General features: G+C 39.2%; 1 protein-coding gene across 1 annotated transcript; it reads right to left on the reverse strand.

Annotated features, from left to right (window-relative positions):
• Positions 1–475: 475 nt before the first annotated feature.
• On the reverse strand, positions 476–4078 carry LOC136842152 (uncharacterized). The gene is made up of 5 exons (XM_067109512.1): positions 4009–4078; positions 3450–3582; positions 2692–2738; positions 1142–1342; positions 476–678 (listed from the first exon to the last, which is right to left on the reverse strand). Exons 2-5 carry the CDS (start codon positions 3506–3508, stop codon positions 476–478), a joined length of 510 nt encoding a protein of 169 aa, XP_066965613.1. The 5' UTR covers positions 3509–3582; positions 4009–4078.
• Positions 4079–14339: the final 10261 nt, after the last annotated feature.

Consider the following 14339-nt stretch of genomic DNA (forward strand, 5'->3'; position numbering starts at 1 on the left):
GGTACAGTAAAAAGGGCCCAAGGAAGGGACGCTGTAAAAGAACCTTAAGTAATGCCTACAGTGCACTGCAGGAGGTGCATTGATGGCACTATCCCCCTACGGGAGTGCCGTACTGTTTTATTAGATTTAATTCTAAATTTGTCCAGTTGCTCTACTTCTTCTTCTTCTTCTTTGTATCTTAGTCAGCACCCCACTGACAAAAAGTCTTCTTTCTTAATTTATTGGTCCGTTCACTTATCAACCCGTTCTCCAGCTTCCCCTTCCACCAGTTCATGGTCTAGGTTAATGACAGCTCCAGGTAGTGAAACTGTTATGGTCCCAAAAATCTAATAAAACTAAATTTAATTTTACATTTTATTGATTGGAAGGCCTTGGCACAGGGTCGTGCTCCTGTATTTGAGTGATACAATATAATGTATATATATATATATATATATATATATATATATATATATATATATATATAGTATGTCACTTAGTAAACAGGCAAGTAACAGAAACTAAGCAGCTTCTGCCTCGTGCAATCTACGCCAATAAGTGGAATATGCCCTTCCTGCAGGTCGACATAGGCGCACTCGAAATTTCCACCCCTTGGATAGCCGGGGTACCAGTAATACTCGGGGGGCTTCTCCCCCTTCCCGCTGACGTACTCACCTCGGTACACCCCAAGCCAAACATCTGCCGAGGGAAATTTGGAGGCATCTGTAAGTATTTCTCAAGTGGCTGGGTCAATAATGTGTCAACAGCTGTGCAAAGATTCATCGCTTTGACAAAAGTGACATGAAATAGGGTGGTCTGGTCAGTTTCATCCAAATTTTCTTGTCGAATGTACAGCAAGCAATTGACAGGCACTTTTGCATAGAGAGAAACTAATTGCCTTAATATCTGTGTGCTGCCCCCTAAGATATTCAATGTGTACTTTAGAATGTATGGCCAATTTGTTTCTGTTATTAACTGTGACGTTATACTGCTTCTCCTCAGTAAATTTCCATACATAAATCTATTAATTAACCTAATGTAGACTTCATAACAAAACTCGAAAGCCTCATGCTCATCCGTCCCTTGGAATCTGTCAGGTAAACTGTCTGATCAGATTACACAGAACAGGGTGACAGTGAAGGCAGAGATCTCAAGAACTCACGGGGTTTGTCTGAGCGATGGAACACCCTCAGGAAATGAGCCCTCAGCTGACGAAGGTGCATCTCGATCTTCAGTCCCGTGATGATGTTTCCGCCGAAAATTCTGCAGTTGTCCCTCGCCTCATGCCAGGTCAACTCCTCCGTCACAGGCCTGACGCAGCCCAGTGCCCCCAGGTTCTCCGCGGGAGGGTCGCAGGTCAGCGCTGTCGGGAGATGACAAAAATGAGATCTGGATGTGGATTACGATTCCTCTGAATCTGCTTCGAAAGAATGAAGAGGTTTTCACTAAACAATATACATAATATCAACAGCAAAACATACCAGGATGATCTTGTGAAAACGGCATTACGTATTACAGTTGTGCTACATAGGGGCTGACATTGCATCTTCTCTTGAACTATTCTCCTTGCATTTTACTACATTTTTATCTATTAATTAATTTATTTTTTCTTTTTTAATAAGTGGGATCTCTTCTTTATATATTTCCCTTCACTTCCTCTTACTTCTTCCTAATGAACACCACATTCTTTGGAAGCTTGAATTTCAAGTCAATGGCCCCTGTGGTGGGCTTGTTCCATATGACTAGGTTTCATCTTCTAAATAATAATAAAGAATAATAATATGAAAAAAATTGTCAGTGGCTCAAGCAATGTTACGGTGGGTAAGCAGTAAAACATGTCATAAACACATGTCCACAACTCATTGTAGACACATCACAAACAGGTTGGATACAAGTCAACAACTTATCAGTAGTCCTCCGCAACCCATCACACACACATTACAAACAGGTTAGATACAAGTCAACAACTCATTGGTAGTCCTCCGCAACCCATCACACACACACAAACATCACAAACAGGTTGGATACAAGTCAACGATTTATTGGTAGTCCTTCGCAACTTGTCCCACACACACACACACATCACAAACAGGTTGGATGCAAGTCAACGATTTACTGGTAGTCCTGTGCAACCCATCACACCCACACATTACAAGCAGTTTCAATACAAGTCAACAACTCACTGGCAGTCCTCCGCAACTTGTCACACGTACACATACACATCACAAATAAGTTGTATGTAGGGCAACAACTTACTGGTAGTCCTAACTAGTGTTTCTTAAAATTATCAAGCATTTGCCAAAGGTTCGCTCTCTACTTATTGTCGTCGACTTGTTCTCAACCTGTTTGTGATATGTATGCTACATGTTGCCAACCTGCGTTCAAGACATGTTTTGCCAAAGGTTCATTCTCCACTTACAGCTGCTGACTTGTTCTCAACCTGCTTGTGATATGTATGCAATATGTTGCTGACATATGTTTATGAAATGTTATTTGGAGGTTCGCTGAATCACTGGGATTACAGCACAAGACTTCCCAGCTCATCTGGTTCCGGTAACTTTTTAAAAGACACTATCTCAGTTATCTCTTCTTTTAGGCATCATTTTACCCCAGGACATGTCAAGCACAGCAAGCATTAGGCACCAAGTCTCAAGCAGAAGCAGCAAGAAGATGAAGAAATGTTAGTCTTTTCAATACCCTTCTTCTCCATACCTACTTCAACGTTGTCGGGTGGGCAGCATAATCTCAAATTTTCGTCCCTGCAAGATAAATACACACCATAAAATGCCATAAAGGTTGGTCTTTTGTTTTCTGTTCACTGATCAAAGCGTATGGCCAATGTAAGACTGGCAGACATTAATTAGGAATCTCAAGTCTCTTTAATGTCAAACAAATCAGTACTAAGTCTTTTAAAGAGATGTAAAAAAAAAATGGGTAGAATGCAGAATGAGGGATCATGACTTGCATGGGGGGTCCAGGTGTGGAGAAGCCCTCACCCGGCCACATATCCCTGTGATGTATGCTAGTATTGCACAAACCCTGGTTTTCTTTGCCATGTACCTAGGTTAGGTTAGGTTAGGTTAGGTTGGGTTAGATTAGGTCACCAATGGTAATTTGGGTGTGGGAAACATAATGAGATTATTCTTAAGAAAATTCTATGATTAGTTTTTAAGCTCTGGCATCCCGCTTTTCAGGGAAAGGTCGCGGTACTCGGTTACATCTCGGGAAAATGCCAGGTTAGGACACAGCGTCCAAGGTTAGGTCAGGTAAGGGTAAGTCTAGTCAGGTCGTTTCCCTCTGAAACTACTACACAAATGCCAACCAGGCCTACAGTGGTCCTGACGCCCGACTCTGCATTCGCTCCCGAAAAATATGGGAAGACAGAGATTATCACGACGTTGTTTGCAAAGAAAATAGAGTCACTCTTAGGAGTGAATGAAACGGAATTCACGAATGAAGTCGCATCTTACTCGTCCTTGCCACAGCCCCCGTAAGCCAGGAGAAACTCGTCAATTGGAAGCTTTTTCATCACTTCTGTTAACTGACTGCAGTTGTTGACCAGTTGACAGGTTCCAATCTTGTCTGTTGCAGTTCTACAGCTCACTGGTAAAGAGAAAAAATAGAAAGAAAAACTACAGAGTTCTACATCACTGGTCAACAGAACTGAAGGTCCTGGATTCAAGTGGTTCATCGTACACAACGTAAGAACTAGAAAGCTGATAAATCTGGAGACAAGTAGGAGCCGATAAAAGGATGGATTTGCTCAGAGATGGTTTGGACACGTGGAGAGAACGAAAGATGGTAGGTAGATGCAAGAAGGGGATAATTTGACTTGATATCCAGGATGCAATTAGATTATAGATATTGTAGTGGCCATTATCCTGTTTATTCTGTGAAGCCACCCACCATCTATCAAGAAAGACACCTTCATGATAAAAGGAATATACAGTACAATATATATATATATATATATATATATATATATATATATATATATATATATATATATATATATATATATACACTCACCTTCCGTAGCATTTACAAATGCTGTCCTACACAGAAAACCAAGAGGGCTATTGCAACGACCTTCATTTCTCAGGGGATGAATCTGGAAAATGATAATAACACAGGTTTTACATACACACACACACACACACACACACACATATATATATATATATATATATATATATATATATATATATATATATATATATATATATATATATATATATATATATATATATATATATATATATATATATATATATATATATATAATATATATATATATATATATATATATATATATATATATATATATATATATATATATATATATATATATATATATATATATATATATATATATATATATATATATATATATATATAAAACTTAAAAAACCCATAGAACACTACTGAAATAACAAAACACATATTTTTGTCAAGTTAATAGTTTTTTTCCAGTAAATGTGGGTTTTTAGACTGCATAAAAGAATGTTGGGTTACAGTAAGATAAACACTCATATATACATGCACACACACACACACACACATATATACATATATATATATATATATATATATATATATATATATATATATATTATAAAGAAATGTGAAAATGTCAACGTATATTCTAGCTGAGTACCAGGACTGCTGCAGATATGGTTCAAAATGTAACTGAGAATTGGATGACTTTGATACTAAGGAATCGAAAATACCGTTCAGTCGACGATGGCCGGAAAACTGACTAATCAGTAAAAGAAAATAATTCCAGTAAAATGAAAGAGGTCAGGTCAGAAAGTGACCTTTTACAGCTACTGGATGCTAAAAAGACCGAGTATAGTGCTGTATGAAACTCTCAGCCACGGCCCATGAAACTCCCAGCCCCTGCCCATGAAACTCTCAGCCGCTGCCCATGAAACTTTCACCCACGGCCCGGTGGTGTCCTGTGTTGCTGGTACCTACAGCGGTGACAGACGCACGATCATGGCTAACTTTAATCTTAAATAAAATAAAAACTACTGAGGCTAGAGGGCTGCAATTTGGTATGTTTGATGACTGGAGGGTGGATGACCAACATACCAATTTGCAGTCCTCTAGCCTCAGTGGTTTTTAAGATCTGTGGGCGTACTAAAAAAGTAGGAAAAAAATTAAAGTATTTCGTTTGGTAATCAAGCTCTCTCTCTCTCTCTCTCTCTCTCTCTCTCTCTACATAAGTTACTGATGTAGTAACTATAAGTGAAATTAAAATGCCGCATTATAAAATTCATATAAGCATTATTGCAGAGTCTTGTTGCAAAAATTAAATAAGATAACCTTTCACTTCTTTTGCAATGATCTGAGCAGTTGCAGAGTCTTGTTGTAAAAACAAGGAAAAATATACAGCCTTCCGCCTTTCACTTCTCTTGCAATGATCTGAGCAGTTGCAGAGTCTTGTTGCAAAAACAAGGAAAATATACAGTCAACCGTTTCACTTCTCTTGCAATGATCTGGCAGTTGCAGAGTCTGTTGCAAAACAAGGAAAAATATACAGCCTAACCTTTCACCTCTTGCAATGATCTGAGCAGTTGCAGAGTCTTGTTGCAAAACAAGGAAAATACAGCCCTAACCTTTCACTTCTCTTGCAATGATCTGAGCAGTTTCAGAGTCTTGTTGCAAAAGGAAGAATATACAGCCCAACCTTTCACTTCTCTTGCAATGATCTCTCTCTCTCTCTCTCTCTCTCTCTCTCTATCTCTCTCTCTCTCTCTCTCTCTCTTCACTCTCTCTGTTTCCGCAGTTCGTTGAAAAATTCAGAAATCTTGCAAATACTTGTTGCAGGGCAATCCTGCAACCTTTCACTTCCCTTGCAATGATCTGAGCAGTTGCAGAGTCTCACAAACAAGGAAAAATGCACTTTCGCCGGAGCGCAAATGATCTGAGCAGTTGGTCTTGTTGCAAAACAAGGAAGAATTTTTTGTGTTCAATTGCAATGATCTGAGTATTCTCTTGTTGCTAAAACAAAAACATTGGAAGAATATCCAGCCCAACCTCACTTCTTTTTTGAGCAGTTGCAGGGTCTTGTTGCAAAAACAAGGAAGAATATCAGCCAACCTCCACTTCTCTTGCAATTGCTCTGAGCAGTTGCAGTAGTCTTGTTGAAAAACAAGGAAGAATATACAGCCCAACCTTTCACTTCTCTTGCAATGATCTGAGCAGTTGCAGAGTCTTGTTAAAAACAAGGAAGAATATACAGCCTAACCTACCTCACTTCTCTTGCAATGATCTGAGCAGTTGCAAGTCTTGTTTTAAAACAAGGAAGAATATTTTTTTCTTCTCTCTTGCAATGATCTCAGAGTTGCAGAGTCTTGTTGAAAAACAAGAGGCTGAGGCAGTTGCAGAGTCTTGTTGCAAAACAAGGAAGAATAATAAGCCCAACCTTTCACTTCTCTTGCAATGATCTGAGCAGTTGCAGAGTCTTGTTGCAAAAACAAGGAAAAATATACAGCCCAACCTTTTCACTTCTCTTGCAATGATCTGAGCAGTTGCAGATCTTGTTGCAAAAACAAGGAAAAAATACAGCCCAACCTTTCACTTCTCTTGCAATGATCTGAGCAGTTGCAGAGTCTTGTTGCAAAAAACAAGGAAGAATATACAGCCTTTTGTCTGAGCAGTTGCAGAGTCTTGTTGCAAAAACAAGGAAAAATACAGCCCAACCTTTCACTTCTCTTGCAATGATCTGAGCAGTTGCAGAGTCTTGTTGCAAAAACAAGGAAGAATATACAGCCCAACCTTTCACTTCTCTTGCAATGATCTGAGCAGTTGCAGAGTCTTGTTGCAAAAACAAGGAAGAAATATACAGCCAACCTTTCACTTCTCTTGCAATGATCTGAGCAGTTGCAGAGTCTTGTTGCAAAAACAAGGAAGAATATACAGCCCAACCTTTCACTTCTCTTGCAATGATCTGAGCAGTTGCAGAGTCTTGTTGCAAAAACAAGGAAGAATATACAGCCCAACCTTTCACTTCTCTTGCAATGATCTGAGCAGTTGCAGAGTCTTGTTGCAAAAACAAGGAAGAATATACAGCCCAACCTTTCACTTCTCTTGCAATGATGAGCAGTTGCAGAGTCTTGTTGCAAAAACAAGGAAGAATATACAGCCCAACCTCTGTTTCTCTTGCAATGATCTGAGCAGTTGCAGAGTCTTGTTGCAAAAACAAGGAAGAATATACAGCCCAACCTTTCACTTCTCTTGCAATGATCTGAGCAGTTGCAGAGTCTTGTTGCAAAAACAAGGAAGAATATACAGCCCAACCTTTCACTTCTCTTGCAATGATCTGAGCAGTTGCAGAGTCTTGTTGAAAAACAAAAGAATATACAGCCCAACCTTTCACTTCTCTTGCAATGATCTGAGCAGTTGCAGAGTCTTGTTGCAAAAACAAGGAAGAATATACAGCCCAACCTTTTACTTCTCTTGCAATGATCTGATCAGTTGCAGAGTCTTGTTGCAAAAAACAAGGAAGAATATACAGCCTAACCTTTCACTTCTCTTGCAATGATCTGAGCAGTTGCAGAGTCTTGTTGCAAAAACAAGGAAGAATATACAGCCCAACCTTTCACTTCTCTTGCAATGATCTGAGCAGTTGCAGAGTCTTGTTGCAAAAACAAGGAAGAATATACAGCCCAACCTTTCACTTCTCTTGCAATGATCTGAGCAGTTGCAGAGTCTTGTTGCAAAAACAAGGAAGAATATACAGCCCAACCTTTCACTTCTCTTGCAATGATCTGAGCAGTTGCAGAGTCTTGTTGCAAAACAAGGAAGAATATAAGCCCAACCTTTCACTTCTCTTGATCTGAGCAGTTGCAGAGTCTTGTTGAAAAAACAAGAAAATATACAGCCCAACCTTTCATCTGAGCAGTTGCAGAGTCTTGTTGCAAAAACAAGAAAAATATAAATATTCCTTTCAGCAGTTCTCTTGGAAGAATATGCAAGCAGTTGCAGAGTCTTGTTGCAAAAACAAGGAAGAATATACAGCCCAACCTTTCACTTCTTTTGCAATTGAGCAGTTGCAGAGTCTTGTTGCAAAAACAAGGAAAAATATACAGCCTAACCTTTCACTTCTCTTGCAATGATCTTCTCTTGGAAAAAAAAACAAGGAAAAATATACAGCCTAACCTTTCAGCCTGAATGGTCTGAGCAGTTGCAGAGTCTTGTTGCAAAAACAAGGAAGAATATACTTTTACTCTTTGCAATGATCTGAGCAGTTGCAGAGTCTTGTTGCAAAAACAAGGAAAAATATACAGCCCAACCTTTTACTTCTCTTGCAATGATCTGAACAGTTGCCTTGTTGCAAAACAAGGAAAAATATGCAGCCAAACCTTTCACTTCTCTTGCAATGATCTGAGCAGTTGCAGAGTCTTGTTGCAAAAACAAGGAAGAATATACAGCCTAACCTTTCACTTCTCTTGCAATGATCTGAGCAGTTGCAGAGTCTTGTTGCAAAAACAAGGAAAAATATATAGCCTAACCTTTCACTTCTCTTGCAATGATCTGAGCAGTTGCAGAGTCTTGTTGCAAAAAACAGGACAAATATACAGCCTAACCTTTCACTTCTCTTTGCAGAGTCTTGCAAAACAATCTAAAACCTTTCAGTTGCAGAGTCTTGTTGCAAAAACAAGGAAGAATATACAGCCCAACCTTTCACTTCTCTTGCAATGATCTGAGCAGTTGCAGAGTCTTGTTGCAAAAACAAGGAAGAATATACAGCCCAACCTTTCACTTCTCTTGCAATCTTGCAATGAATCTGAGCAGTTGCAGAGTCTTGTTGCAAAAACAAGGAAGAAATATATTTCACTTCTCTTGCAATGATCTGAACAGTTGCAGAGTCTTGTTGCAAAAACAAGGAAGAATATACAGCCAACCTTTCACTTCTCTTGCAATGATCTGAGCAGTTGCAGAGTCTTGTTGCAAAACAAGGAAGAATATCTCCTTTCACTTCTCTTGCAATGATCTGAGCAGTTGCAGAGTCTTGTTGCAAAAACAAGGAAGAATATACAGCCTAACCTTTCACTTCTCTTGCAATGATCTGAGCAGTTGCAGAGTCTTGAAAAACAAGGAAGAATATGCAGTTCTCTTGCAATGATCTTTGCAGAGTCTTGTTGCAAAACAAGGAAAAATATACAGCCTAACCTTTCACTTCTCTTGCAATGATCTGAGCAGTTGCAGAGTCTTGTTGCAAAAACAAGGAAAAATATGCAGCCAAACCTTTCACTTCTCTTTGCAAAAACAAGGAAAAAATATACAGCCCAACCTTTCACTTCTCTTGCAATGATCTGAGCAGTTGCAGAGTCTTGTTGCAAAAACAAGGAAACCTTTCACTTCTTTTTGCAATGATCTGAGCAGTTGCAGAGTCTTGTTGCCAAGGAAGAATATACAGCCTAACCTTTCACTTCTCTTGCAATGATCTGAGCAGTTGCAGAGTCTTGTTGCAAAAACAAGGAAGAATATACAGCCCAACCTTTTACTTCTCTTGCAATGATCTGAGCAGTTGCAGAGTCTTGTTGCAAAAACAAGGAAGAATATACAGCAGAGTCTTGTTGCAAAACAACCTTTTTCACTTCTCTTGCAATGATCTGAGCAGTTGCAGAGTCTTGTTGCAAAAACAAGGAAGAATATACAGCTTTCAACCTTTCACTTCTCTTGCAATGATCTGAGCAGTTGCAGAGTCTTGTTGCAAAAACAAGGAAACAAATATACAGCCAATGATCTGAGCAACCTTTCACTTCTCTTGCAATGATCTGAGCAGTTGCAGAGTCTTGTTGAAAAACAAGGAAGAATATACAGCCAAACATTTCTTCTCTTGCAATGATCTGAGCTTGTTGCAAAAACAAGGAAAAATATAAAGCCCAACCTTTCACTTCTCTTGCAATGATCTGAGCAGTTGCAGAGTCTTGTTAAAAACAAGGAAGAATATACAGCCCAACCTTTCACTTCTCTTGCAATGATCTGAGCAGTTGCAGAGTCTTGTTGCAAAAACAAGGGAAGAATATACAGCCTAACCTTTCACTGATCTGAGTCTTGCAGAGTCTTGTTGCAAAAACAAGGAAGAATATACAGCAGTTTCTCTTGCAATGTCCCCAGTTGCAGAGTCTTGTTGCAAAACAAGGAAGAATATACAGCCTAACCTTTCACTTCTCTTTTGCAATGATCTGAACAGTTGCAGAGTCTTGTTGCAAAAACAAGGAAGAATATACAGCCCAACCTTTCACTTCTCTTGCAATGATCTGAGCAGTTGCAGAGTCTTGAAAAACAAGGAAGAATATACAGCCAAACCTTTCACTTCTTTGCAATGATCTGAGCAGTTGCAGAGTCTTGTTGCAAAAACAAGGAAGAATATACAGCCCAACCTTTCACTTCTCTTGCAATGATCTGAGCAGTTGCAGAGTCTTGTTGCAAAAACAAGGAAAATATGCAGCCAACCTTTCACTTCTTTGCAATGATCTGAGCAGTTGCAGAGTCTTGTTGCAAAAACAAGGAAAAAATATACAGCCCAACCTTTCACTTCTCTTGCAATGATCTGAGCAGTTGCAGAGTCTTGTTGCAAAACAAGGAAGAATATACAGCCCAACCTTTCACTTCTCTTGCAATGATCTGAGCAGTTGCAGAGTCTTGTTGCAAAAACAAGGAAGAATATACAGCCTAACCTTTCACTTCTCTTGCAATGATCTGAGCAGTTGCAGAGTCTTGTTGCAAAAACAAGGAAAAATATGCAGCCAAACCTTTCACTTCTCAATGATCTGAGCAGTTGCAGAGTCTTGAGCAAAAACAAGTATACAGAACCTTTCACTTCTCTTGCAAATCTGAGCAGTTGCAAGTCTTGTTGCAAAAACAAGGAAGAATATACAGCCCAACCTTTCACTTCTCTTGCAATGATCTGAGCAGTTGCAGAGTCTTGTTGCAAAAACAAGGAAGAATATACAGCCCAACCTTTCACTTCTCTTGCAATGATCTGAGCAGTTGCAGAGTCTTGTTGCAAAAACAAGGAAGAATATACAGCCTAACCTTTCACTTCTCTTGCAATGATCTGAGCAGCAGAGTCTTGTTGCAAAAAACAAGGAAGAATCAGCCTAACCTTTCACTTCTCTTACAATGATCTGAGCAGTTGCAGAAAAACAAGGAAAATATACAGCCCTTTCACTTCTCTTGCAATGATCTGAGCAGTTGCAAGTGTTCAAAAACAAGGAAGAATATACTTCTCTTGCAATGATCTGAGCAGTTGCAGAGTCTTGCAAAAACAAAGGAAGAATGATTTCTTCTCTTGCAATGATCTGAGCAGTTGCAGAGTCTTGTTGCAAAAACAAGGAAAAATATACAGCCTAACCTTTCACTTCTCTTGCAATGATCTGAGCAGTTGCAGAGTCTTGTTGCAAAAACAAGGAAGAATATACAGCCCAACCTTTCACTTCTCTTGCAATGATCTGAGCAGTTGCAGAGTCTTGTTGCAAAAAAGGAAGAATATACAGCCCAACCTTTCACTTCTCTTGCAATGATCTGAGCATAGAGTCTTGTTGAAAAAACAAGGAAGAATATACAGCCTAACCTTTCACTTCTCTTGCAATGATCTGAGCAGTTGCAGAGTCTTGTTGCAAAACCTTTCACTTCTTTTGCAATGATCTGAGCAGTTGCAGAGTCTTGTTGCAAAAACAAAGGAAGAATATACAGCCCAACCTTTCACTTCTCTTGCAATGATCTGAGCAGTTGCAGAGTCTTGTTGCAAAAACAAGGAAAAATATGCAGCCAAACCTTTCACTTCTTTGCAATGATCTGAGCAGTTGCAGTCTTGTTGCAAAAACAAGGAAGAATATACAGCCCAACCTTTCACTTCTCTTGCAATGATCTGAGCAGTTGCAGAGTCTTGTTGCAAAAACAAGGAAGAATATACAGCTGAGCAGTTGCAACTTGTTAAAAACAAGGAGAATTTCACTTCTCTTGCAATGATCTGAGCAGTTGCAGAGTCTTGTTGCAAAAACAAGGAAGCAATGATACAGTTTCAGCTTGTTGCAAAAACAGGAAGAATATACAGCCTAACTTCCTTTTTACTTCTCTTGCAATGATCTGAGCAGTTGCAGAGTCTTGTTGCAAAAACAAGGAAGAATATACAATAAACTTCTCTTGCAATGATCTGAGCAGTTGCAGAGTCTTGTTGCAAAAACAAGGAAGAATATACAGCCCAACCTTTCACTTCTCTTGCAATGATCTGAGCAGTTGCAGAGTCTTGTTGCAAAAACAAGGAAGAATATACAGCCAACCTTTCACTTCTTTGCAATGATCTGAGCAGTTGCAGAGTCTTGTTGCAAAACAAGGAAGAATATACAGCCCAACCTTTCACTTCTCTTGCAATGATCTGAGCAGTTGCAGAGTCTTGTTGCAAAAACAAGGAAGAATGCAAAACCTTTCACTTCTCTTGCAATGATCTGAAGTTGCAGAGTCTTGTTGCAAAAACAAGGAAGAATATACAGCCCAACCTTTTACTTCTCTTGCAATGATCTGAGCAGTTGCAGAGTCTTGTTGAAAAACAAGGAAAAATATGCAGCCAAACCTTTCACTTCTCTTGCAATGATCTGAGCAGTTGCAGAGTCTTGTTGCAAAAACAAGGAAAAATATGCAGCCAAACCTTTCACTTCTTTTGCAATGATCTGAAAGTTGCAGAGTCTTGTTGCAAAAACAAGGAAGAATATACAGCCCAACCTTTCACTTCTCTTGCAATGATCTGAGCAGTTGCAGAGTCTTGTTGCAAAACAAGGAAGAATATGCAGCCCAACCTTTCACTTCTCTTGCAATGATCTGAGCAGTTGCAGAGTCTTGTTGCAAAAACAAGGGAAAATATACAGCCCAACCTTTCACTTCTCTTTGCAATGATCTGAGCAGTTGCAGAGTCTTGTTACAAAACAAGGAAAAATATGCAGCCAAACTTTTCACTTCTTTTGCAATGATCTGAGCAGTTGCAGAGTCTTGTTGCAAAAACAAGGAAGAATATACAGCTAACCTTTTACTTCTCTTGCAATGATCTGAGCAGTTGCAGAGTCTTGTTGCAAAAACAAGGAAAAATATGCAGCCAAACCTTTCACTTCTCTTGCAATGATCTGAGCAGTTGCAGAGTCTTGTTGCAAAAACAAGGAAAAATATACAGCCTAACCTTTCACTTCTCTTGCAATGATCTGAGCAGTTGCAGAGTCTTGTTGCAAAAACAAGGAAAAATATACAGCCTAACCTTTCACTTCTCTTGCAATGATCTGAGCAGTTGCAGAGTCTTGTTGAAAACAAGGAAGAATATACAGCCTAACCTTTCACTTCTCTTGCAATGATCTGAGCAGTTGCAGAGTCTTGTTGCAAAAACAAGGAAAAATATGCAGCCAAACCTTTCACTTCTTTTGCAATGATCTGAGCAGTTTCAGAGTCTTAATGCAAAAACAAGGAAAAATATGCAGCCAAACCTTTCACTTCTCTTGCAATGATCTGAGCAGTTGCAGAGTCTTGTTGCAAAAACAAGGAAAAATATGCAGCCAAACCTTTCACTTCTTTTGCAATGATCTGAGCAGTTTCAGAGTCTTGTTGCAAAAACAAGGAAGAATATACAGCCTAACCTTTCACTTCTCTTGCAATGATCTGAGCAGTTGCAGAGTCTTGTTGCAAAAACAAGGAAAAATATGCAGCCAAACCTTTCACTTCTTTTTGCAATGATCTGAGGCAGTTGCAGAGTCTTGTTGCAAAAACAGGAAAATATACAACCCAACCTTTCACTTCTCTTGCAATGATCTGAGCAGTTGCAGAGTCTTGTTGCAAAACAAGGAAAAATATGCAGCCAAACCTTTCACTTCTTTGCAATGATCTGAGCAGTTTCAGAGTCTTGTTGCAAAACAAGGAAGAATATACAGCCTAACCTTTCACTTCTCTTGCAATGATCTGAGCAGTTGCAGAGTCTTGTTGCAAAAACAAGGAAAAATATGCAGCAAACCTTTCACTTCTTTGCAATGATCTGAGCAGTTGCAGAGTCTTGTTGCAAAACAAGGAAAAATATGCAGCCAAACCTTTCACTTCTTTGCAATGATCTGAGCAGTTTCAGAGTCTTGTTGCAAAAACAAGGAAGAATATACAGCCAAACCTTTCTTCTCTTCCAATGATCTGAGCAGTTGCAGAGTCTTGTTGCAAAAACAAGGAAAAATATGCAGCCAAACCTTTCACTTCTCTTGCAATGATCTGAGCAGTTGCAGAGTCTTGTTGCAAAAACAAGGAAAATATGCAGCAAACCTTTCACTTCTTTTGCAATGATCTGAGCAGTTGCAGAGTCTTGTTGCAAAAACAAGGAAGAA

Source organism: Macrobrachium rosenbergii, chromosome 9 (assembly GCF_040412425.1).
Source record: "Macrobrachium rosenbergii isolate ZJJX-2024 chromosome 9, ASM4041242v1, whole genome shotgun sequence".
NCBI lineage: Eukaryota > Metazoa > Arthropoda > Malacostraca > Decapoda > Palaemonidae > Macrobrachium > Macrobrachium rosenbergii.

Coding starts and splice junctions, on each gene's coding strand:
- LOC136842152 (XM_067109512.1), bottom strand. CDS start 3,508: ATGAAAAAGCTTCCAATTGACGAGTTTCTCCTGGCTTACGGGGGCTGT. Junction 2,739..3,449: donor GGGGGCTGTGGCAAGGACGA/GTAAGATGCGAC, acceptor TTTATCTTGCAG/GGACGAAAATTTGAGATTAT. Junction 679..1,141: donor CCATCGCTCAGACAAACCCC/GTGAGTTCTTGA, acceptor TTCCCTCGGCAG/ATGTTTGGCTTGGGGTGTAC.